The 27,715-nt window shown below is 34.6% G+C and overlaps 1 protein-coding gene across 14 annotated transcripts; it reads right to left on the bottom strand.

Annotated features, from left to right (window-relative positions):
* Positions 1–19,911: 19,911 nt before the first annotated feature.
* On the bottom strand, positions 19,912–26,334 carry LOC122517410 (fidgetin-like protein 1). 14 transcript variants are annotated; one of them, XR_006303842.1, is made up of 6 exons: positions 26,119–26,334; positions 25,637–26,036; positions 24,406–25,555; positions 23,046–23,111; positions 20,814–20,901; positions 19,912–20,727 (listed from the first exon to the last, which is right to left on the bottom strand). XR_006303842.1 is itself a non-coding variant. In XM_043635772.1 (5 exons), the coding sequence occupies exons 1-4, from the start codon at positions 26,274–26,276 to the stop codon at positions 23,083–23,085; spliced, it is 1,737 nt and encodes a 578-aa protein (XP_043491707.1). In that variant the 5' UTR covers positions 26,277–26,334; the 3' UTR covers positions 19,912–20,899; positions 23,043–23,082. The 14 variants fall into 14 exon arrangements, 8 of the variants coding, with proteins under 8 accessions (XP_043491707.1, XP_043491705.1, XP_043491708.1 ...); XR_006303844.1 differs by having other exon boundaries at positions 19,912–20,899; positions 23,043–23,111; positions 24,488–25,555; XR_006303843.1 differs by having other exon boundaries at positions 19,912–20,901; positions 24,488–25,555.
* Positions 26,335–27,715: the final 1,381 nt, after the last annotated feature.

The raw sequence follows: 27,715 nt of genomic DNA, 5'->3' as shown, positions 1-27,715 counted from the left end.
TACGTTCCACGAATCTTTCTTCTACCGAAATCGATAAATTTGATCCATTCAATTATTTTCCCAAGTATTTAATATCTACATCATCTATCAAACATTGTCTGAATTATCTGTGTAATTATCTGTAATTATCTTTATATTTACCCTGACCTCTTTTACTAATTCTCTATTAATGGGAATTTATCAATACCGTATAATAAAATTAAAAATAAAATATCAGATATAATAAATAATAAAATAAAATACTTTTCTTTAAATTAAAATAAAATTAAAACATAAAAATATAATTTATTTTTAATTTATAGCAAACTAATATCGTTTGATTTTTATATTTAAAACAATATTAATACGATTAATTTAGATTCGAAAGTTTACGAAGAATTATAATTCAAACGAATTGTTAGATTCTCCTAGGTAATAGAAAAAGTACGTTCCTATATAAAAAGAATTTCTTATTGGTCTTAACAAACTAAACGAATTCCTTCTAGTTCTACTAGGAAGTGGGACACACGTTTAAGTCGCCGAGGAATTCGACGCTATTAATTTAACCGCATTCCGATTATGTCACCGATCTCCTCCTCCTCCTCCTCCCCCTGCCATATTCTCCTCTGTAAGTAGTAAAGAAATGATTTTAAACGAGCTCCTTGTTAGTTCAATATTTTTTTCCCTTCCCATCTATACACGCACACATATATTTTGCAATACTTCAACGGTGATTCTATTTTCCTAGTAATTAATAATAGAATCTACAACACTTCCCCGTAAAAAGATGTTAGATGAAAGGAAACGTTTTGGTGACTACGTCATCGTTGCAAAAAGATATGATTAAAAGAAATAACTACTGACACAGAGAGAATATGAATAAGTTTTTTCGAGTCGTTATTCGATAAAATATCAGACTACGACGTGGCAAAAAATTGAGTGAAATCATTCTAAGTTAGGTCGAATGTTGCTATTCGATGACGCGAGCGAGCGGAGCGAGTATCGTTCGAGTAATCCTCAAAAATAAATCTGAAGTCAAGGGATGGATCCCTGGTCGAGTAGTATTATAACGGCAGAGTTCGGAGGCATTAATCATTCGAAGGATTTTACATTAGCGCACTCGAGTTGTTCTATCCAACGTGTACGGTGTCCCCCTCCTACCACCACCCTCCTCTCCTCCTCTTCTTTCTCTTTCTCTCTCTGTCTATTAATGAGTACCGTGGTATCTTTTAACTTCCGTGCGTGCACGAGAACTACGCTAATGCGGTAGCTACTCGTTAATCATTATTACAACGTAATCAAACGGCGGTAGTGGTGCACAAAATTATCGGTTTGTAAGGTACTCTTAATAAAATTAGGGATTACGCTTTCCCCTATGCGATACAGTTTCTAATATAGTTCTCCCGAGCTCGGTGGTCGTCGTATAAATACGTTAGGTTAGTATTAGTATGTACATAGATATATAATATATAACGTGTATATAATATATATATGTGTGTTGCAAATAAAGTATGCTTTTAATCGATAAATAGAGAAACTAGTTCCTTCCTCTAACGTCATCATTCTTCCACTTAGGAATTTGTGAAGATCGAATCGAAAGAGAACGGATCACGTTTGAAAAGGTTCACTGAAGTTTGCCGACTCTTCCCACCGTCTCTTTCTTTCTTTCTTTCTTTCTTTCTTTCCTATCCTTTCCTATCCTTTCCTTTCCTCTTCTCTTCTAAACCGTCCAATTACTTCGTTTCGTACGATTTACTGTGTACGTCCGCCTTTCTAGACACTCGACCATCCATGAAAACGTCGTTCAATGAAAACGTTGGCCAAGTTATTGCCAACGATATGGCGAAATTGCCCGTAACATTCTAACAAACGAGAATATTTCAACGGTTTCAACGAATCACTCGAGATTATTTATGAGAAAGATAGACGGAAAGGAGTAGAAAGAGTAGAAAGAGTAGGAGGAGGGGGAGAGAGAGACAGACAGGAGACTGAGGGGGGAGGGCAAAAACGAAACAACTAAATTGGCCGACTACCGTTTGGAGATTTCCTCAATCATTTCATCAGTTGGTATTATTATCAAACCCGAGCCGTCTCAGTTCTCGACGTAGGCCGAATCAATCCCACGCGATCCCATCTGACTGACTCTCGTCAACGTCGACATCCTCGTCAACCCCCTCTCCCCCCGTCATCTCATTCTTTTATCTTATTTCTATCTGTTTTAAAAGATAGAACAAAAAGATACGTTTGTTTAGTCTCAGTTTTACCTATTTACACACATAGCAAGGTTGTATTTATAATTCTTTGGATGCATCGTGTCTCGATTAAAAATCCCCACCCCCACCCTCCCTTCCTCCTCCTCATCCTCCATGTTTTATACCGCCTTACTACGAGGGAATCTAAAGAACAACACGACGTTTTACTCTCCATTTCTTCAGGTCATCACGAACTACCGACTTTTGCGAGAAACCTTTCCCTTTTCTAACGAACGAACGAACGAACGAATCAACCAACCAACCGTAGTATCTCGGCAATTAGAATCCAGTTCTCGTTCTCGTATAAACGTTTTTAGATCTTTATTTCTAACAATATTCGCGACTCTAATAGTAAGAACAAAAACAGTTAAATTATATTTGAATAAAGAATTCTTTTTCAATTGAATTTTATAAATAAATAACATATATATATCATCTCTCGTAATTAACAGACGATCAGTGATTCTTAAATCGTGATAATTAATTAATACTTGACTACTCGACTGTCATAAAATACTTTTCCTCTATCAATACTTATTATTGATAGTACATAAAACGCGTAAATATATATATTACAATACTTGAACAGTGTACACAGTATATACACTTTTATATATCATATGAAAAATATACATTACATCGTTCATTCCTTCGTTCGTTCGTTCGTTCGTTCGTCGACATCAATATTAAAGAGATCGATGGGGGTTTTATCAAATGAATTAATTTCATAAATTACGCGTACGAACGTGGATCGATGCCCGACACAAGATACCTAAGTACCTACGCGAGTTCTCCAAGTATCCAACCAGACTTCATTCAGTAGCTTTTTATCTTGTCCCTTTTCCTTTTCCTTCTTCTTCTTCTTATTCTTCTTCTTCTTCTTAGTCGGACGATGAATCGAATGAGAGAACTTCAAGAAGACGACACCCCCTCTCTCTCTTTCTCATTCCTTCTCCCTGAACACCCTTCTCCTTCCTACCACCCCCCCCTTTTTCGACGTTCCTATCTGTCGTATCCATCCATTCGAACCAGAGAAAGAAAGAGAGAAAGATAAAGAAGAAACACCGATCGAATCAAGTTCAAGGAGAACTTCGGCTGATCAGAATGCGAGAAACGTTTTCTATGGGGGATACCTCGGATACCAAACAGGGTGCAAGTTTCCTTAGAAGGGTTGTCTTCTTTCTTTTTCTATTTCTTTTTCTTTCTCTTTCTCTTTCTCTTTCTTACAGCAACAACAAAAAATATAGCGCATATTCGAGTAAACCGATCAATTTGACATCCTTCTTACCGATTTTCAACGATAATAAAATAGAAAAAGATTCTATCTAAATTATTTTCTATATAAAAGAATAGAAAAATAGTATTCAGCGACAATTAACAAACAATTTTTCTATCCCTTAATGTTGCATTAAAAAACAAAAAATGTTCCTATTATTCTAGTTACTTTTTTTGTTCAAAAGTCAAAGTGATGTAAGTCCACTTTAAGGGAACGCATTTCCGCAGGAACTGGCCCCTACATTCTTTTTATTTAAAAAAACAAGAAATGACATTGTACCAATCCGTCGATTTCGCGGAACGCATTGCACTCGTTATGCACTCGAATGCATTTAACAAAAACTCGCAGAAGAGCTTCCGTCGTCGTCGTCGTCGTCGTCGTTGTTGTTATGTCGTTGGCGTCAGACTAAGAACATAAAAGTACATCCGCTCGTTTTATTCGCAAGAGATAGAGAAAGAAAGACAGAGAGAGAAAGAGAAAAAAAAAAAGAAATAGCCATGAAACTAGTCTACTAACGTCCATCATTTCATCGGTCGTGTCCAGAATATCTTTCACGTTGAAGAAAAAACGAAGGTCGTTGTAAAGCAAGCTCGAAGGAATAGGGGGAGGGGGTTGGGGTTGGTCTCTTAAGATCTCAACAAAAAAGAAAAGAAAAGAAAAAAAGAAAAAATACACATTCCCTTCGACGAAAGGAAAAACTCAAATCAAGGAGGAGGGGAGGAGACAGGGGGAAATAAAATTCTACGAGATCGATTTCTTCTTAGTTTGCAACATAAATACAGTGTCATTTTCATGGTCGATGATCGTGAAAGAAAAGTAAGCAAAGGGGGATATAATTCGATGGTGATTTGTAATAACTCATTCATTTAAAACTGAGAAAAGGAAGTAACTCGCTCGTGCCATTCGCGTCAAACCTTTCCAACCTTTTCTCTCTCTCTCTCTCTTTCTCTCTCTCTTTCTCTCTCTTTCTTTTTCTTTCTACCCTTGCTGACCACGAATAATGGAAATGTGGCTTCTGCGGTTATTGCTTCGCCACATCAGACGAGAACGCGCGTATTTAACAATCTCAAAAGCGTGCCACTGTCGTCTTGGCACGAATAAGAACCAAGGGATGTGGTTCGCGCTCGTTAGGAACATTTTTCGTTTTATTTTCTACAACTCGACAATTATTAATTTAACATGTAATAATTAAATATCGTTTAAGACGAGCGCGTGGTTCGTGAAACAATTTCACTAAAGTAATAGTCATTTTCATTCGACAATTATATATTAACAACTGAAATTCTCCTCGTTTATTTCTCGTGTCGTAAAGAAGGAGGCGGCTTGCCGGAGGAGGGAGGAGGGTGGGAGGGAGGGTTTGAGGGAGAAGTAGTCGTCTTTGAAGAAACAATATGGAAGAGATCGATCAGAAATTACTTTCGACGAGAGAGGTAGGTATACGTCGTCTAGTGAGATTGTTGTGCGAGTTGAACGCGACAATGGTTCGCGTGGGTGGCCACAAACGTCCCGTAGAAATATATATATACATTTTTTTTTAATATAATATAAATTAAAAATATACATATATATATGTATGAGATATAGATTAAAATTCGCTTTTATCACTATTTCATATAATAACATATTCAATCTTTGATTTTAGTAGACAGATCTCAATACATTTTTAAGAACAATAATCGATCATACATTTTTATATATATTTACATTATATATTTTATATATTTCTACTCGAAAGAGACGTTCTTCCTCAAAGGTGTTTAGAAATCTAAGAGAGACGATCGACTCGACTCGAAACAACGGAGGAGTCATTGTTTCATCGTTGAAAGAACCGAGCAAAGCGATGACGAAGCATCGAACCTCCCGGTGTCCTGGCTCGAGCTACTCTTGCACAACGATCCGATTGTTTATAAATTATGCAACTCTACCTTCCGGAACGGCGCCGAGACCCATTTTCGATCTTTATAGTTAGACTCGTATAAAAGGGTTAGGATCAAAATAATGAAAGTGAGACTGAGTGAAAACAAAATGTTACAATTTTTGGAAAAGTTTCTTATCATCAAACTTATTATTATTCGATATCACGATAATCGATATCGAATCACATATTATCATTGAAATGTTTCTTTGTTTTATCAAGAAAAAATAAAATAACGATATACGCAATCTAAGTTATTTTCTAACTAGTCTCATAAACTAAATTCCAGACAGACAAACAGACAGACAGGCGGGCAGACAGGCGAAAGATTATCGAAGGATAGTCTCGTAAGAAACGGCGCCTGTGTTCATGAGAGGTTAACACAGAGACGAGACAGACGGACGGACGGACGGACGGTTCCGGGCTGAATAAAGACACGCAAAAGACCACCTAGAAAGCTCGCCTAGTTCTCCAACAGTTCGAGTTAAGGTCGATTTAAGTGTATCCCAGACTAGACGTAAAACGTCAAAGATTTAGTCGATATTGAAAATTTTATCGTCTCGTAGCTGCCATTACTTTTCTCTTCCTCCCCACCCTCCCCCCTCCCCTCCTTCCCACTTCAACCCTCCATCCGTTGTTTCTTTTTATTTGTATTCTTTTTATCTTTCATACATTCAAAGTCGGAAACTTAGAACTTTTCTTCCGTCTCGTCGAGGATTACGAATTGAACACGGCCGCTATTCGATGTCGTATCGATGGATGGAGGAAATGCAGTAAGTATTTGTTTTCTACGGGGTTGAAGGTATAGAAAACGGAGAAAGAAAGAAAGAAAGAATCGAAGAGAGACGAGAGAAACGACCACCATGTCGCGAACGTTAACTCTTTTAGCGTTTTCTCTCTGTTACTCTGTTAAAGAATTTTATTATCTTTCGCGGACGCCTCCGTAGTTGTCGTAAAGATCAGGATTTCAGTGTGATGCCAAGTCTCGGGTTTAAACCGAAAGACGGGCGCCGTTTGTCAGATGTTTCTCGTTCGGTTCCGTTTCGTTCTTGTATTCTTTCGAACTAGGAAATGCCACCATCCCTGAGAAGAAGAAGAAGAAGAAGAAGAGGAGGAGGAAGAAAGAGAGAAAGATAACGGGTCTTTGCTAAATAATTCATCTTCATTCTACATTCAGCAATCAACGACAACGACAACGACAACGTAGGCTTGCTTCGAGAATCGAAATCAATTCCAACATAGGGCTACTACGAACTTTGTATTTTTTTTCATGGTAACGCGAAGAGAGTAGCGAGAGCAGCATTTGTCGGTCGGTAAATTGGTTGGCATGCGAGAGAAATAAAGAAAGAAAGAAAGAAAGAAAAGAGAGGAGAGGAGAGGAGAGGAGAGGAGAGGAGAGTCTTCACCGTCGGTTCTTGTCGCCCGAGGTTGGCCAGTGTCGAGGTTTCGATTCAACAATGGGGCTCCTCTCTCGGAGAAAAATCACCGCACACGAAGAAGCTGCACACGCGCACGTCCAAGAGAAACAGGTAAAGGTAGACGAAGACGACGAAGAAGAAGGAGAAGGAGAAGGAGAAGGAGAAGTAAGTAGAAGCGGCGCGCGGTTACATTAACAAACAATGGCACGAAGGGGTTCGCGTACGCGTTCATGCTCGAGGAAAGAAATGATGCTCTCGTTGCCGGACGAGTTCTCTTCTTCTCCGAGACGAAGAGAAAACGTTCAGAAGAAGAAGAAGAAGAAGAGAAATCGACGTCGAGAAACGGAAGCCAACCAACCAACCGACCAACCAGCCAACCAGCCAGCCAGCCAGCCAGCCAGTTGCTGCCTGCCGCTGCCGAGTCGTTGAAACTTCAGCTAACGAGATGTAACCGCGGAAGAACGTTCCTTTAAATCCTTCAAGATGTTTGTAAGCGGCTCGTTTTACTCATTTCCAACTGTAATCTCGGAGTAGAATTTTACGAAAACTGGGTACGCGCGCGACCAGTTACTACTACCATGTCGAATAATACCTAAGGAATAATTTGTCTGCATGAGATGAAAGGGCAACAGGATTTCGTAACAGATTTTCAAGGTTCTTCTTATATGAAAGTTTCAAATGAAAAACATGGGGGGTCTAAAGCAGTCGACTACTCTTTCCTTTTCTCTCTCTCTTTCTTTTTATCCCAACCTCCTTACCCCCTACACCCCATACTCTTCCTTTCGGTTAAAGATTCTTCTTCGTATATATGCATGTATGTATGTATGTATGTATGTATGTATGTGAAACGCGTCTGGTCCCTTCATTAGAATAATTGCGTAGCGCGGGATGATTAAGTGCTCCCTCTACAAGCTTAGACGGTACACGTATGAATTCTTTTCTTTTATTTTTTTTATTTTTTTAATTATTATTCGCTTGGACGAATACGTTGAACGTAAATGATTCCGTAGTTACGTATTTTTATATGTTTTTTTTTTAGTCGTCATCGTTGAAATGAATCAATAAAAAAAATTCATCACCATCATCACCATCATCATCTTCTTCTTCTTCTTCTTATTCTTCTTCTCCCTATGAATTTGATCTTACATGTACATATGTACGTATATGCAATATAAGTATTATATATCTTTTTTATAGGAAGACAAAAATTTCTAAACATGATCCCGTTTAGTACAAAGGTCACTTCGTCGAGCAAACTTCTCCCACGCTGATATCATTTCTATTATTATCTTTGTCCCGTGTGTCCGAGAATGACATCAGCTAGTAGTCTATACCACGAGAGAGTTAGCAACCACTATGAAATACTATGACCCGAACCGAAACGGTGGACTTACTTATTTACTTACTAACTTACTTTGTTGCATGCTGGCTTGTTTGCTGGCTTGCTGCTGGCTTGCTGCTGACTTGTTGCTGGCTTGTTTGCTGGCTTGTTTGCTGATTTGTTTGCTGGTTTGTTTGCTGGTTTGTTTGCTGGCTTGCATCGAAGATCTTGAAGAAGAAACAGGAAGCCCTAGCGAAAGCAAGGAGACTCGTGTCGGAATGGTGAGAGGAACAATGAAAGAAGAAGAAACATCCATTCATCCAAACGTAACACTACGACCAAGTTCCCACGAATCTCCTACGTGCTTTCGAAATTTGTACTCGTCGTCTAACGGCAAACGCAAAGAAACGAAATGAGAGCGCTAGAAATAATTCAAATCCTTTCGTGGACAATGATATATTACTATCCTACGTATTTATCTTATCGTTTTATTCTAAAACACATTTATAATCGTAGGTTTATTGCTCTATCGATTAATTAACAATTATTTTAATACTCTTATTTAATCTTTACTTATATTTAATGTTTTATTTAATATGTCGAAATCTAACAGAGAACTGATTACAAAATTATTTAAATAATCGCAACATTTTGGATGTTTTTATTTCGGTTGAGTAACGGAATCAAGTTAAAAACAATCATTTAAAAGAATACAATAAAAACATATGAAAATTATTTACTATTTGAATTACTAATTATTTATAGGTGTTTAAACAATCTTAAATATAAGTAGAGTACAGTAGAGTATTAAAATAATTGTTAATTAATCGAAAAAAATGTGTATTGCAATTTAGAATCACTGAGTATATATTCGGAGCACCGTCCTCCTCGAAATTCCCCTTCAGTCTAGCACGTTGTCATCAATAAAAATTCTTTTATTAAATATTGTGTATATGACTTTTTTAAAGTTGTGCATGTGTATACGAGAATAATATTTCTAATAAATAGAATTTCCTTTTATGGAAAATCACATATAAATAAACAACTTTCTATAAAGAACTTTCAAAAAAAGGACAAAGTACTAGTCTAACACTAAATTTAGGAAAAAACGGTTAGTAGATCTTATACTCAGTGTTTTAAAACAAAAATATACATTTTCTTCGATTAATTAACAATTACGTTACGTATGTCGAACAAAATATTACTCTCTGCTCATTTTTTCGATTGGCAAAATTAAAGCAGATATATTTAAACATTTTAATCTAGTTATTAATTCGAATTCCAAATTATTTTATATTCAATGTATATTAATAATTATGAAATATTAATTGTCTAAGTATATATTGTCTAAGCAATTGAAAAATAATTAATTTAAAGCTTACCCAATTTCAATGCATTCACACCATCGATTATGATTGCATGTACCTGTAAATCAAATGATATTTAATTAGATATCAAATTCTGTATTGAAATATTATTTAATTACGTATTTTTTAAACCATAAAAAGAATGAGAGATTATTGTTAAAATCTTTGTGAAAACATAGAAAAATATAAAATCATATAATTCTAATTACAGATCTTCTTACCTAATTTCAATGCATTCACGTCATAGATAATGATCGCATGTACCTGTAAATCAAATGAGATTTAATTAGATATCAAATTTGATAATTAAATATTATTTAATTAAGTTCTTACGCGGAGCGAAACTAGTTGAGACTTTTCTCCACGGCGTTCGTAAACTAAATGAGGTGTGACGTCAGTTCTAGTCACCTCTCCCCTCCTATTTACCTTCTAAGATAGTTCCTAAATGTTTTTCTATGCGTACTCGTTGAAAGACAACGTGTATACATAACCGCGGCTTGCCGCGTTTAACTTTGACCCTCACCTTCGCGTGTATTTCTTATTCTCAACGTACATTCAAACGTATTTAATCAATAATACACGTAACAATAAAAGGTAAATACGCGAAATACGTGTATGTTAGAAAATAAATTCGTATAAATAAAAAACATAGTCTAAAAGAATGTACCGGGTGTTACTTTTTTGTTGACGTATTGTTTCGTGTATTTTTAAAGATAAACTTTTATTACAAACATAAAAGGAAAAAATTACGGATGTTATAATAAAATAAATTACTAATAAAAAAAAACACTTGAATAATAATGTATTGAATATACTGTGAATTATTATTAATATACCAATAAAAAATAAATAATAGAAGAAAAAGCTTAAACGTTTGCTATAGTTCAAATGGAAAAGAATACTAATTAGATCTTTTTCAAATCAAATTTTTTTGGCCATTAAGAAATAAGTAATTTATTTCAGAAACCACTGTGATTATTTTTTAGCTATTCTTTCTTGTTAATTTTATACACCGTTATAATGAAACCTATATCTGTATTTATGCATCTTACATTATATATATGAATCTATATTATAACAGAAATTTTAAAAAACAATGTACATTATTTCATCCCGTTTATCGAATTTTTGTTTTATGGAGTTAATCGATGTGTGCATTGAACGGTTCATTTATTTTCTCGAATTTGAACCTACACACGGATAGAGGCACGTTTTTCCCGTGACTCTCGTGTCTCATTGGTTTCGGTGATAATTGTGGCAACAAGATGCCACTTGACTCGTGCGACTGCACTCTTTCCCTCTCTCTCTCTCTTGTTCACGATGCACAAACACTGTGGGAATCCGGAGAAGGATCTTGGAACGAAAAAAAGAAAAGAAAAAGAAGAAGAAGAGAAGCTGGGTAAGGAGAAATGGTGGGGAGATGAATGCACAAGCGCATCAAACGTGCCGCCCGCGCGCTGCACACGGTAGGAGAGCGCATTTCGTACACGAATGGCAATGCGGGGTGGGGGGGGGGGCAGGGGGCAGGGAGGAGGGTAAACGAGTTCTCGTTCCGTGCGCACCGACGTAATCGCGTTATCTTAAGGTTCTGGACCAACCAGGGGCAGGCACCCGATCGAACAACGATGAGAGAGAAAGGAAAAGACACGACTTCCAACCAGATTATTTTTCTTTTTTTTTTCTTTTCTTTTTTTCCTTTTCCTTTTTCTCTTTGACATCCAGAAAATGCAATTCTCGATGCGATTTTAGATCATCCAAAATGATAGTCTTACTTATATTAAGTATTTACATTTAAATAGATGTATAATATTATTAGATAACCCACTTGATGAACACTTGATGAAATAATAACGTCTAATCGTAACACGCATTGTTTTTTCGTTTCAACGAAAAAATATTTATCATCTTTTCATAATAAGAATATACTATATACGAGAAAAAATAAATGTTTTTTCAATTGGCAAGCAAATGATTTCTATGCGTGTTCAGGGAAATTTTTTATTTTTTTAATCTGTTTTATATTATACGTGATAATTAGACGATACGATGACATAAGTGGGAGGGATAAGAATAATGTGTGATACCTATGATAATACCTGTGTGATACCTGAGATACCTATTTTGATAAGAATAACGTTTAACTCGTGTGAGAAATTATTACGCGCGTTTACACACAGGTAATTATATTTCTACGGAATTAATCACCCCCCTCCGATGTCAAAATGTGCGATTACGTTTTTTAAAAAAGAAAAAAAAGAAAAAAAAAAAGAATATTACTTCAAATGACATTAAAATTGTATGCGTGAAATAACGTAACGCTTTCACTCTCTTTTTCTCTCTCTCTCTCTCTCTCTCTCGGCTTATGTTGTTGTTGTTGTTGTTATTATTATCATTTCCAGTTATGCTCATGTGCACTGGTTGATGATAATCGAGAGTGTAATTTTCCTCTCAACGAACGATGACGATTAACTTCGATGGTAATAACTTGAAATTCCGTGATGGGGAATCCCAGCAGAGTAAAAGGGGGAAAGAAAAGAAAGCAGCGGGGCCGAGGGGGGTCGGGAGAAAGGAAGGGAAAAGGAAAGAGAAGGGATCTTCCGTCCTTCGTCCCTATACATTTAATAATCTTAACGGATCGTGAGAAAGGATTCGAAGCCAAACTCGAGACGAACGAGATTCGCTTACGAAATCGTCCTCAGGTGCGTGTATCGAATCGATCGGTGACAGCAACAAACCGTTACTACCTTTTAGATCTTTTATTTAATCTTACGTGTCGTTAATTGCATTGGGAATGTGCAATTAAATCGATAATATTACATGTTAGGAATGAAAAGGATACCGATTCCTTGCTAGGACGCGTGTAATTCGGTAAGAAGGCCGTTGTTCGTCGTTCGAAGACTGCGAAGGGATTTTCAAAAGGGTTTTTCTTTTTCGAAAAAAAAGAAACATTTCAATCAAAGGGTTATGCGTGCCACGAAATTACGAAATGCGTGTCAATCATTATAAAAGACAGAACGTAACACGTATACGTAATAAAATACTACTGTTATATAAACTCGAGACAACAAAATAATAAAAAATAATAAAGTAAGGAATGAAAGAGAGAGAGAAGATTAAAGAAAAGGGATAGAAAGATAAAGAAAGGGAAAGGGGAAACGAAAGCACGATGTGGAATCGACGTCAATCTGCGTTCACGCCTCGTTCCGAGCAGTTAATTGCGGTGTAATCTTTTGGCTCCGTTAGGGACTCGCTATTATACGAACCATAAAGGGAAAAGAGAAAGAGAGAGAGAGAGAGAGAAAGGTACCGGCATGAGAAATGCTTTTCTAAATGGCCAATGTGTTTTGTTCGTCACGTCAAAGGTACAACGCCAAGCAATTCTATATCGTCTTCGACGTGTATATTACAAAACGATACTGTTTATATAACGCGTTCACTTCATATATAAATTAATATTTTTAATTAAAGTATCATGCATACGATATTAGAATAGAAAGAAAAAAAAAAGGAAAAAATCTTAATCAATTTAATTGGTTTTTATCGTGTCCAGAAAATAAAATTATTTAACTTCAATTTTCTTGACGACACTTAGTTTAATAATCTTATTCAATGTTTGAGAAAAACATTGAAAAGTGTCATGAATTTCATTAAAACGAATTTTTCAAACGCGAGTTTAGTTTTCTTCCCTCTCTTTTCTCTCTCTCTCTCTCTCTCTCTCACTCTCCTCTCTTCTTTCTACGTCCGGCTGTCGCTTTGTGTGGCTCTTTACGCCACAGAGAAACCACAAACGGGGTGTCACTGTCCCATTGCGTGAGATAATGCATCGGCTTGCGTATACTTTTACGCACAAAGGCAACCTCGCGGCGGGCTTACGTGGTGCCTTTGTACGAGCCCTCGCGTGGTCTCTTTCGTGCGATGCGAACGGTGCATAATAATGTCATTGCAACATGCTCGTACGGTGAATCACGAAAGTTCAACGGTGCGAAGAAGTTTTCTTCTTCTATCTCATCCCTATCTGCTTACCTATCTTTATTTTCTTCTCTCTCACCCATTTTCCTCTCTCTCTTACTCATTCAATTAAATTTTCAAATAATACGCGAAAAGAAAAAAATATTATGTCTCTCGTATGAAACAATGGAAAATATTTTTGAAACGTTTTGGAAATTCTTCATCCATCCCCCATGGAAAATGTTAAATAAATAATAGAAAAATGTGATATATATATTTATTTATAGGAAATGGGATGTCATAACGGAACACAGAGGCGTTCTCCTTCGAGATAAACCAATCACTTTTATCTACGTCCTACCGGTAGTTCAGGCGTGAACTGTCATCGAGATAAAACCTATTTGTGAGTAGTTGCTAACGAATAAGTTCTATATAGTTAGAGTATATAATCATGGGTGTATAATATGTAGAACATTTATCAGAAAGATATATAGTTCATCTGTATAAAATCATGGAATGTTAATAAGACAAAGAACCGAAAGTATTTTTGATCTGACACGAGAGGACACTTTCAAATCTAATACTTCTTTTGGAATAACAACGGAAAAAATTCACTTTTCCCCTTTACTCAATCCTCCATTCAAACAATCTTTGTAAGTCATTAAAAAAATAATGAAAAAAATATCCGTAAATCTAGTGTTAATCAATTTCAAATCATTGTGTGCACCTTTTGGTTTATTGATATGTGACAAGTAATTACGATTTAAACGTCATCTTTCTCATGAGAATATTCGTTAAGAAAAAAAGGATGATAGTTGATCTCGAAAATTCGTCTATTGGTCAATTTTGCAAATGATTCGATAATGTTATTCGTCTTTTTCTCACCAATGAGAAGAGAGAAAGTATACCTCCGAGGGTATCCCTCTTACGAGTGGCGGCTGTTCATTCTTCCTCTTTTACTTTTCTTTTTCTTTTCGTTATTCTTCCTCTCCGCTTGTTTTTTTATTCTGAAATTCAGGTTCGGACGGTCTAAGGAAATATCGCAACTGGGTGGTCCGTTTTCGTGGGTACATTGAGACGTCAGCGGTACAGTAACTCGGCCGAGTTCTTCTCAAGCTGGCGTGCATTCGCTCCTGCGAATCCTGTTGGTTCTCCAAAAACGCTTGAAATATCGTGTGAGGAAGAAATCATTCTCTTTTTTGAAGAAACAAGCAAACACTACAATTATCGATCCTGCACAAACGACGTTTTACGTTGCCGAAAAAACTCGCGATCACCCAAGAAGATTTTACTCAAAAACGTGATTCCTACAAAAATGTATCCTCTATAAATATTATTCGTTCATTTCCTAAATAACACTTCGATAAAATAAATCAACATTTAATATGCAAATAAATTTCATTACGTTATCCATAAATGAATATATTATCGTTACCAATTAATCATTAAATATAATGTAAACCGATTTTTGATGAGTCAAATAAATAATCGTAAAGAACTATGAACTATGAGAAAAAATAATAATAGTTAAGTTGAGAAAACATTGAAAGTACAACAGTGACAGATCGAGGATCTACGCGGAGCCACGCAAAGGGATCGGGATTAATTCCAAGGAAAAGGGAATGGCAAAGGGTGAGACGAAGGAGAGAAACTTTCGTGCTCGTGCAACGAACGAACGAATGAACGACAATCTGCAGTCGAGGTGCATACGGAATACGTGTGCCAAGAGAGTATAGGCCTTTGCACATCGATCTCGCAATACGGATCACCGCATTATACGAAGCTGTTCTCTTAAAGCCGCTTTTAAGACTCGAACACGAGACACGAGGAGGTACTCGTGACATTGCACTGTCTATGATAATACGACACGCGAACTCCATAATCTGCTCTACCTACGACGATATTCCTGTTTCTACCAGCTCTCTGAGCGATCTTCAAACTCTCTCTCTTTCTCTCTCTCTCTCTCTTTCTTTCTCTTTTTTTTTAATTCTTTTTCTCTGACAAAAAGATTCACGATTACGTACACGTAGAATTCTACCTATAAGAATTTACGAGGATATTTAAGAAAAATTATTTCATACCGGTGCAGGTATGTTCTTTCATCTTATTTGTTAGAATTTTTGTTAACACAATAACGAGTTACATTCGTAATCATTCGAATACAAACTAAAACGTACTTTTATCTTTACTTAAAATATTGAAAATATTAATAAATAAAAATTGTTAAATTATCTAAGATTCCTTTTCAGTATTAAACGAGGTTAAGGATCTCTTATTTCTTATTCTCTCTCGATGATTTTACTAACCCCATGGTATTTCGCGGTCACATGGCTGCGTGTAATGCTCGACACCTTCCTCTTTGTTTTTCTTCAAGCGTACCGCGAGCTCGGTTCACCACTGGTATTCAGTAACTCGGTCACTTTGCTAATAAACTCGCGTACGCGTTATCGAATTTGCAAACTACTTTCTTCATTCGTTTTATCGACACGTTTTTTAACGTTCCAAAACTTTGTCAACTTTGTTTAAAATACTTTGAATGTGAGGTAATAACTATTCATTTATTTATGATAAATAAAATAAAATAAAATAAAATAAAAAAAGAGAAAATTACAGATTTATATACATGCGTGCGACATCAAAGTTGCGTGAGCATTATGGAAGGGTTAATCTCTTCGCAGACCACACGCATGCATCAAGCTCATTTACGAGTAACGATTATTCACGCATGTATACATATATATATTTGTAGATCTGTAGAGAATATGTAAAGGGCTAACGCACCATGACACCACCCGCAGAGGGCTCTCCAAATAATTTTAATAATAATAGGGATTTAGGTATTAAACGCAGGTCCCAAAATCCACGCGTTATTCACATCCTAACTAAAGAACCCCTAACACTTGTGTGCATATATATATATATATGTGTGTATGTGTATGTGTATGTGTATGTGTATCTCCCGGACGTGTAACCCTTTAGCACCGCAAGAATAGCAACGATACGAAAGGACAAAAAGAGAGTTTGTTGAGTCTTCTTCGATCGTGGGAACGAGATCGTGGTTTACCAAGCCCAAACAAGAAAAAAAACAGACAAAAATATACAAAAATAAAGATATTATACGATCGATGCTTGTAATTCTTCTTTACGACACTTAACGTCGTTTTCGTACCGATTAAAGATCATACAAATGATCTATTTCTAAACGAGAAATTAACTAACAAAAATATTTCCACACGTGTACCGTACTATATAATTAAACGTATTATTATTTACCTATTGAAAAATCTGAATCAATAATTCCTAGAGTATATATCGCAGTTATAATATTTAGACCGATCTTAGAAACGTTGTAAGTAAGGAATATTAAATATCACGACCGCCCGTCGTGTACACATTACACTTCCAAATGAAATAAAAAGTACAAAATACAAACTACGAACTAATAAAAAATCATTCGAATGGTTTAGAAATGATAAAATTGTGATCGGTTAACGAGCAAACATTGCAATCTCTCTCTCTCTCTCCCTCTCTTTCTTTATTACTTTAAAAATGAAAGCAGATGCAGGAGAATGATAAGAGGTCGTAGACATTGGATCCGCTTAGCGAGAAAAAGGGAAACACACTCCTGTCATGTATCGTTGTGTGTTCTGTTGTAAAAAAAGAATAAAAAAAAGAAAAAGGGAAAGATAAATATTAAAGATAAAGAGAGTAGTATGAGGATAAAGGAAAAAGCGCGTGGCCGCGAGAAAATAATTCGTCCCAATTGAAGCGGCCAGTTAGTGCAATTATCGTTGACGGTGTAAGCGCTCCCTCGCGTTACTTGATAGCGTAATTAGTGTCGTCTAGCCGGTTGGCGTGTGAAACACGCGGCGGTAAACGCGAGCAATCGTATTAATCGTTAACTATCTTGTACGAGAGAACGGCACGCCGCGTGCTGCAACCTTTCCTCCTCCTCCTCCTCCTCCTGCTTCTCCTCCTTCTTTTCTTCTTCTTCTTATTCTAAGTTTTCTTCCTTCTTTACTCTTATTCGCCATTACTATCGTTGCCATCGTCGTCGTCGTCGTCTTCGTCGTTGTGGCAGCATAATAGTGACAATCGTAAAGTTAAAGCCGCGTCCAATTAATTTCTACTCTCCTGTAGCCCTTCTTACCTTCAACTTCTATCTCTATTTCTATCTCTCTCTCTCTCTCTCTCTCTATTTCTTTCTCGTTTTCTCTCTCTCTCGCTCGAAAGAGTACGGAAAGAAAACGCTCGAATCACCCTCTTCTTCTTCTTTTTATTTTTATTTTTATTTTTATTTTTACTTTTATTTTTATTCTTCTTCTTCTTCTTCTTCTCTGTGCCGACTCCGCAAACGCGTGGAAATTAATTCGACGACGTGCGAGCCAAGTCGAAGGTGCGACACACTCGAGACCAGCCGATACTTCGAAGAAATTTATTGTACTGCCGGATCGTGAGCTCGCAGTAACATAGAACGTTGTTTGTCTTCTCTCTCTTTCTTTCTTTTTCTTTCTTTATTTATCTATTTCTATCTTTTTCTCTCTCTCTCTCTCTCGTACACGCCAATGAAATTTTTGTTCTTAGCCTCGTCTTCTATTTTTATCATAAAAAGTGACTTTTCCCGAGTTACTTCTTTGAATAAATCCCCATTATATAATCGGGGGAAAAAAATTAAATTAAATTTAAAAAAAAAAGAAAAAAAATATCATTAGAAACATCCGGCTGCATTGACCGTGACACGATATCAACCTCGCCGATCAAATTCGTCCTTGCTTATTCGTCGTATTACGTTCTTGGCTGAGCGTGGAATTAAACGAGCGGCAAATACTAACTCAATGGGACTCTTTCGTAACTACGAAATCGGATAACTTCGACCTATTTGCAGGTAGAAAGGACTAAATCGATAAAACCTTGACTCGCATAACTTTTCGAACGAAACTAACGACATAGAGGAAGAACTAAATTTATATTAAAATAATATTTAAAAAATTTCTATAACCGAACACTAGTTTAAAACGAAACACCGAGAACACGAAGAAACTAGAAAGCAAGATCGGAACCGAACTATATACGAGCCGTTTATTTTGAAAGTGGCATAAGTCAGTTTTTCAAAAAAAAATCGAGTCAATAGCAACGCTAATTACAATTTAACGGTATCTTTTCATTTTAAAAAAAATTTGTAATCAATAAGTTGAGAACTATTAAGATTTGTTCGAGAGAAGTATATACCTCTATATATATATATATATAATTTATATTAATTTTTTATATATTTTATAATTTATTTAATATTATATATTATATATATATATTAGTAGTATATATAAGTAGTAGAAGTATATACCTATATATATATATATATATTCGAAACTAGGATCCGCGTTGATCCTTTTCTCTATAAAAAAAAAAAAGATAAAAAAGAAAAGAGAAAGAGGGAGAGAGTAAGAGAGAGAAAGGATTGACTCTACGTGATATCTAACGGTACAATATAAAGTATATATACGTCGCGGTAACGTGACAGGAGATTCAATAAGGATACGATATGCCCAACGACGTCCAATAACTCAGGCTCTCGTTACAATGCGATCCTAACAATTACAAATAACCCTAGCAGTGGCGTTCGCACGGTCGTTGATCGACGACGATATCCTCGATCGTCTTGAGTCGCTTAGTCGTTCACAAAAGGTCCTTCCTTCCTGGTAGATAATCGTTTCGTGGAAGTCGTTCGCATCCTGAAGCTCGTGTTGCGTTGTTGTTGCTGTTGTTGTTGGCAGTTGAACGAACGGTTTCGAATCTTTCGATCCACGAAGAAAAATATTAAGGGAGGGAGGAAGGTGAAAAGGGAACATGAAATAATATAATAATAATAATAAAATAATTTTAAAAAATGATTACAGTTTTAATGAATCGATTAGGAGATGTTGGTATTATGATAATTATTAGTTTTTTTATTATTATTCTCTATATATATATTTTATATTATATATATAAAAATATATATAATAAAAAATACATGGTAGAATTTAATGACTGCAAGCGAACAACTAAACGAAGATGAGGGTGACGATCGAAATGGCGAAGAATCGAAAGACGATCGGACAAGCTCGTGTAATGGGCCATCGGCTTCGTATTTTTCGTCGATTATAACCCAATCAACGAGCCAAGCTGCGAAAGTAGTGGTGGACGAAGGCTAATATGGAGCCGGATTGCAGCTGGCCGTACGGTTTGCGCAATGCAGGATGCACTAATATGGTTTCGCGAGCTCCGATAGAAAGCGAGATACATACGTTATGAGCCCGTCGTCGCTTACTTTGCATACGCGTTGTGTACGCGCCGAGAGCAAAAATCTTTCGTTCTTATATTATATAAAGAGAGAGAGAGAAAGAGAGAGAGAATGGGTTTCGGGTTAACGGGCGTAGTTATTTCCAACGCAACTTTTTCCTTTGTTTCCTTTTTCCTTTTTTTATTTATCCGATATCAAACTCGTACGATTCCCCGTTATATCTCGATTAAAAATCTTTTATAATAATCTAACGAACAAACAATGTATAATACATATATCTCGCGTTGTTAAAAAATATTGTATCGATTATAAGAAAAAGAAAAAGCGATGATACGAAGAACTCAGTTGCTTTTTCTTCCAATTCAATACTTCCCTTTTTGTAAATGCTTTTCATTTACCAGTTAGACAAACGTAAACACGACTCTACAGTTATTAACACGACGATATAATCATTCTCCGAGAAAGTGGTCGAACGTTGTAGCGATTTATTTCATTCTCCGATTCATTTGCGCTGGACGTTTTCGAAGGACGAAAAATGAATTTCCATTAGAAGACATAGAAGTGAGAGTTAGTCGTCTCGTCTCGTCTCGTCTCGTCTCGTCTCGTACGTGTAATTACACCTGTCGCGAGAGACGATGAAAGAAAAGGTCGTCGTCGGTGTTGCGACAAAGTGACAACGGGAAACATCGACTTCGAAGACGACGAAGACGACGACGACGAGGATGGTGCGATGCTTTCCTTCCACTTGGACGCTTTCGTTCAAGTCAACGGCCCTAAACTACAGGCGGAAGGGGCGGAAACGTCGAGCTGCACATAAATAAGTGCCTGGAAACCACAATGCCTTCTCAGAGACGTCGCGTGTGGGCAGACGAAGCGGTACAGACGCCTCTCTCTCTCTCTTTCTTTCTCTTTCTGTCTTTCTTTCTTTCTTTCTGTCTTTCTTTCTTTCTCTTTCTCTCATCTTCGACCTGAAAATCAATGTGAAACAATTTGACCGAAGACCTTTCGCGTGACATACCGTAAATCTCTGGTACGTCGAAGAAATCATTTTTACCTCTGTACTCTCTTCTTCTTCTTCTTCTTCTTCTTCTCTGCAACTCTGATCTACGTTCGGACTCGTGTTCGAAAATAAGAGACAAACTAGAAAATATATAAATGTTATATCTATATATAAGTATATAAAATAAGTATATAAAATAAGAAAGATTTCTCTTGATTTACAATTATCCTGTATTAAAGAAAAACAAATAATCGGGAGAAACTTTACTCAATGAAGATAATAGTTGAGAAATAAAATGGACTAAAATAGGAAGATAATCAAAAAATATAATAATACGTATCACGCAATGGTTTCTAATACAGAATTCACAAGTTCGTGATATTTTCTTTATTTCTTACTTTATTTCTTTAGTTTTCTCTTTCTTTTTCTTTTTGTTGTCCTTACTCGATCGAACGTGAACGTATTTATAGTTGAAATATTAAGCTCGATGTCGTTTTAACACACGTGCCATGTCGATTACCGATATTCCAACGACGATTATTTCCTGCGAATGTACTTGAAAGATCGTAAACGCTCTCACTCTCACCCAAGAGAAACGTTGAGGATATCGCTTGGTGATTAAACGATCATCGAATTACAGAGTTATGGAAGCAAGCACCAAGACTATTATAAGATTGACGATTGTAATAGAAATTCTCTCGGATGAGACTCGTTAAAAGCAAAAGCCTTATTTCTTTCATGGAAACGACCTTATCTTTTACTTCCTGTATCCTTTTAATAATACTACTCTTTTACATCCTTGAAAATTATTATCTGCTTAAACTGAAACGCGTATGGTGTTCAACCATAACGAGAATTTCTAAGAAAATCAGATATAAATAGACGATACATCGAATCGAACAATTTTATTCTTTTTTTAAATCGTATTACTTGAAAATTTCAATATCGTTGTAAGATTCTAGATATTTTATTTCCAAATACGAATCTAAGCATGTATATAAATTTCATTTTATTACTTTTAATTTAATAGCATTTATATAATATTAAAAAATTGTAAAAAAAAAACATTTACTTCTATATTCATTTAATCAGCATTTTTATTAATTAATGGCAATTATTTGATAAAATAAATAATCGATCTATACAGGGTGAGTTAGCTAAGACTGGCCATCAAAATAATTGTTATAATTTTAGTCATAAGAAAAAACTATTTAAGTAAAAATTGTTTCCTGTCAAGGGATGAATTACGTTACGGGGAACATTTTTCCCAGATGATTTTTTAATACAATATATTAATATTTTACTATAAATACTGATCATTTATTTAAAATACTGGTTATTAAAAAAGTTGAACAATCCTAATCAGATAAATACCAAGTAAAAATATTTGTTTACGAAGTAATAATAATATATATTTCTATAAAATAGTTTGAAAATCATCTAAAGTTTGCAATTTTTCCAAGTACCTCTATATATACATCTTAATAATTACGTTAATACTCAATAAATTTCTCTACTTATTTCTACCATAAAAGTCGAAGCTCTTTTTAGAAAGCTACGTTACAGAAGCGTGATGCTTGCTATCGTTTAACCAAGAACGCTTCATTCATACTTTTACGGGCCATTTACGGTCGCTTTACGTCGGCGTATCGGTCTTATCAGCACTTCTGTACCGCCTACGATTTTAAATGTGCCTCGACGATGCTAGAACTAGAAGAAGAAAAAGAAGGAAAGATAGTGCACTGCAGGAAGCATATATTTACTTACTACCTGCAGCGAACAAACTCATCTTTAAACTCATACTATTTCTCGATGAGAATTTAATAACGATCATCTTTGAAATCGATCCATTGCCACATACTTCTCTGACGATAATATTTTATACGGACTCCCCTAGACGATTCTTAGTACGTTGTTATTAGATCATAAATGCCATTCACAAGTAACGTATACAATTGAACTTTAAACAACGATTAGAAACGTAATTAGGAACTACTGTAAAGGTAACAATGATGACAAAATAAATGATGAAATACGCATATATTTAACACGATGAATGCAACGTTAATTTTATATTCCTTATTCGTAGCATTATTACGAATTTATTATTATGTGTTACATATTATGTTGAAATATTATTAAGAATAAGTTAAGTGTTTTATCATGTGCAATGCATTTATCTTAGGGGGGGGTCACTGGTGACCTCCGTTGCATTCAACGTTTTAAATATATAAAATATATATAAATAAACAATAGAATGTGTGTATGCAATATTAATCAAACCTTTTTTACGAAGTAGACGAAAGACCATTTTCTTATTCTTCTAAACATGCGGAGAGTCTACTGCTTTGTCTGTAAATAAAGAAAATTTATATTAAATAATACAAATTTATCGATATGGGTTAAGTTACAAATATTACATATATCCCGTTATTAAGATTTCTAATTTGTTATTAATTATAACTTACTAAGTATTAAAACGTTGATAATATTAATGAAATGTACTGGAGAATTATTAAAAGTAAAAGAGTCTACTATTAATTTGAAATAAATCATAGAAAAGAAATGAAAAGATCTTTTTCAAATAGTCGAAGTATCGATATACTATCGACGCGACCTCTGCCAGATGTTCTTCGAAACTCTTCCATCTTATGTTGAAAAACTAAAATCCGTTATTTGCCTTTAACCTGAGAAAGCTATAATTTTTGTTAAAACAAAGTCATTAATATCGATGATCGACAGACTAAAAGATTGGTTGAAAGAACTTTACCATTAATCAAGTATAAATTTCACACATAAACGAAAGAACGAATCGAATGATGATTCTGTTCGTTTTAAGTCGGACAGCTTTCAAGGCCCGCGAAAAAACATTCAGGATTTATCCATAAGATTTTTTTACATCTTCTATGAAACATCGTAAAATCGTATGGCCGACCCATTAACGTTTTACGATCACTGCTACGTATGGTAGAGGGTTTCTCCTCTCGATAACTCTTTTCGTGGAATCTTTGCGATGTTAACTGAACGTTCGCGATAAAGTATGTCGAACGTGAAAAGAAAAACTAAACTATTATTTTGTTTTATTTCGAGAAGAAGTAACTTCTTCAAACTTATTTAACGTAATTAAATCTACTTTTACGACATTTTCGCGGAATATAATAACACGTAGATAGTAAGACCTATCGATACTCTCAAATTATACTGATCGATAATTATTTTAAATTATTTTTAATTTTTTTTGATTGGTCAATTTGATTGGTCAATTTGATTGGTCAATTTCATTAGTAAATTTCATTGGTTAATGTCATTGATCGATAGATCTTTAAATACAGCAATCTTCATATAATAATATATTAATTTTGATATAATAAACCAATCGCAATTAATGTTAATGCGATGATGAATTAATGAATGATTTCTTTATTCGAAAATGCGTTTTCTATTTAATTTTTGTAAAAACAATAGTCTATTAAATTTATAATACAATTAAATAAAAATAAAATAAATGGCTATATAAATATAAATAAACATTTCAGTCTGGATTTATATTTGTATAAAAAAAAAATCATATAGTAGAATATAAAATATTAGATTATAAATTTCTTATACAAATTAAAAATGTTTTATATTTTTTATCACGTCTTACCATTCTGTAGGGAACCAGTACCATATGTGTGATCCCATTTAACATAGATTGCTAAATCTGATTGAGAAACACTAGGACGTACATTTTGTAGAGCTTCTTTAAAATCCTGAAGTGTTACTGGTGTTATCTCATCGGATGGTATTTCTTGTAACACATTATACGGAATACATCTGATTGGTCCCATACTAGCTTCCGTACATAAAGTTTTCATATCAGCACCTGAATAACCTTCTGCTTGTTGAGCAATATCAGTAATATCTTGTTCTGTAACATTGTGTTTTACCGATGATAATAGATTGCGTATAATTTGTTTTCGTGCTTGCAATTCCGGTAATGGAATATAGAGCCTTTTAACAAGACGACGACGTGCTGCTTCATCTAATTCTTGTGGTCTATTTGTTGCACCTACAATTAAAATGCGATCATCTTCTGAAGTTGCTGCCCCGTCCAGTTGTACTAAAAATTCAGTTTTAAGTCTTCTCGAACTTTCATGCTCGGTCTCCGATCTTTGAGAAAGCAAAGAATCTATTTCATCTATAAAAACAACTGAAGGTTGATTGACTCTCGCAACAGCAAATAATGCTCTAACCATTTTTTCTCCTTCGCCTATCCACTTCGAAGTCAAGGAGCTTGCTGATATAGAAAAAAATGTTGATTTACTCTGCACTGCGATACATCTTCCAATTAATGTTTTTCCTGTACCAGGAGGACCAAATAATAAAATTCCTCTTGGTGGCCTACGTAGACCGGTGAAAATGTCAGGCCTCAACATAGGAAATACAATGACTTCTTGAATAATTTTCTTAGCATATTCAAGTCCTGCTATGTCATCCCAAGAAACTGATGTTCGTAAGTCCATGATTTCATTTTTTATTAACTCTATCAACTTCGGATCAATGTTTTTCAACCTTTCATCTTCTACATCCGCTGAATCACCTTCATTTTCTATTTTACTATTTTGATACTGCATTACTTTATCTTCCTCACGTTTTAAAGGACATACAAATGGAGATTTAACTGAAGGTTTACCACCTAATGTCTTCTTTTGTGCTGGCCTATTCTTTGAATTTTGTTGAATATTTAATTCATCCCTGGCAGTTTTGAATAAAGAAACCCCGTTTCTTAAGCTTGGTAATTCCTTTTTATTAGACTAATAAAACAAAAAACAAAATAAAACAAAAATTATATTTGAATCAATTTGTATTGATTGTAAATAATATTTATAACTTACTTCTATGAGTTTGATTTGGTTACTTGTCGAACTTTTATTAGCATGAGAAATTTTATTATCATTTGCTTTAATTATTTCAAATTGAGGGCGTCTTTGTATATTACATTTTCTTTTTCTTGTATCTTGTGTCTTCCACATATCAACAATATTTTTAATATGACCATCATTAATTATCTTTTCTTTACATGCTGCAGTATTTTCATCTTGACATGGTAAACATTCTACGAAATCAATTGCTGTTTGTACATCGTTTAATCCTGATTTCCATTGTGAAGGATCATTAACAGTTTCAACAATGTTTTCTTCAATCGAATTCCAATAATCCCCGTTCTTTTCTATTTGATGTTGAAATTCTTTTAGACCTTTTTCTAGCAGACACATCGCTACATCCTCAAAGCCTCTGTAATTTACTAATTTTTCAAGTAATATGATAAATTAAGAAATAAAGATAATAAATATTTTTCAAGAAAATATATACTCACGATCTTTTTGCTGCTAAATATTTCACACCAAGACAACGACGTTCAACGTTCAGAACTTTAAATGGATCTTCATCTAATTTAGAAAACTTTAATTCTTGATAAGCTGCTAAAAAGTTATTATATTCTTTAGTATTTTCCTTTGTATTATCAAAAGCCATAATTTTAATAATAAGTAATAAATTGACAAGCCTTATATGTTGTTGTTTGATAACTGTGGCTACACCTAGCGGTGGACATACGTACATGCCTTATGTTGTTTTTTGGTAACTGTGGCTACACCTAGCGGTGGACATACGTACATACCTTATGTTATTTTTTGGTAACTGTGGCTACACCTAGCGGTGAACATACGTACATGCCTTATGTGTCTTTGGTAACTGTGGCTACATCTAGCGGTGAACATACGTAACTACCTTATGCTAGCATTAAAAAGTTGGCATAGGATCTGAACAGCTGAAAAAAAAGAATAATAATTATATAAAATATATAATCGCTAATTTTTCACTGATTTTTTAAAACAATTACAAAAAAATGCTAAAATCAGAAAATGATATAATCTTATATTCTATTTCTTAGGTAAATTATTCCTATTATTTCTAAAATGCTAAAATCAATACGATTTTACATATCATTACGAGATACATTTCTTTTTATTAGTGAATATAATGTTTACATTACAATAACGTTATTCATATGAAAAAACGATTATTATAATAAGTATTATAATAGTATACATAACAGTTCTGTCGCGAATGGTATTCATGTTGAAAATATTTATAACATTTGTACGTTGTTATTTAACATACATACATATTTATTGGCAAAGATAAAATAGGTGGACATACGTACATACCTTATGTTGTTTTTTAGTAACAGTGGCTACACCTAGCGGTGGACATACGTACATACCTTATGTTATTTTTTGGTAACTGTGGCTACACCTAGCGGTGAACATACGTACATGCCTTATGTTGTCTTTTGGTAACTGTGGCGACATCTAGCGGTGAACATACGTAACTACCTTATGCTAGCATTAAAAAGTTGGCATAGGATCTGAACAGCTGAAAAAAAAGAATAATATTTATATAAAATATATAATCGCTAATTTTTCACTGATTTTTTAAAACAATTACAAAAAAATGCTAAAATCAGAAAATGATATAATCTTATATTCTATTTCTTATGTAGATTATTCCTATTATTTCTAAAATGCTAAAATCAATACGATTTTACATATCATTACGAGATACATTTCTTTTTATTAGTGAATATAATGTTTACATTACAATAACGTTATTCATATGAAAAAACGATTATTATAATAAGTATTATAATAGTATACATAACAGTTCTGTCGCGAATGGTATTCATGTTGAAAATATTTATAACATTTGTACGTTGTTATTTAACATACATACATATTTATTGGCAAAGATAAAATAGGAATAATTAAAAAATCGTGTCGTACAAATATTTAATTTTAATAATAATTACAATTAAAAAAATTGTAATAAAATATTTTTCTTTTCATCACCATTATTTGCTCTCTTTTAACTTTTTTATTACTTTAAATAACATAAACTTTAATAATCAAAAT

This window comes from Polistes fuscatus, unplaced genomic scaffold, assembly GCF_010416935.1.
Source record: "Polistes fuscatus isolate 324 unplaced genomic scaffold, CU_Pfus_HIC Scaffold20, whole genome shotgun sequence".
NCBI lineage: Eukaryota > Metazoa > Arthropoda > Insecta > Hymenoptera > Vespidae > Polistes > Polistes fuscatus.
This window is presented reverse-complemented; position numbering and strand designations above follow the sequence as displayed.

Bases quoted from the DNA above. Each gene is read 5' to 3' on its own strand.
- LOC122517410 (XM_043635769.1), bottom strand. From the start codon at position 26,276: ATGGCTTTTGATAATACAAAGGAAAATACTAAAGAATATAATAACTTT. The intron at 26,037-26,118 runs GTGAGTATATAT...AGTAAATTACAG, and splicing joins TATTTAGCAGCAAAAAGATC to AGGCTTTGAGGATGTAGCGA. The intron at 23,780-24,405 runs GTAAGACGTGAT...GCGAACGTTCAG, and splicing joins TACTGGTTCCCTACAGAATG to TTAACATCGCAAAGATTCCA.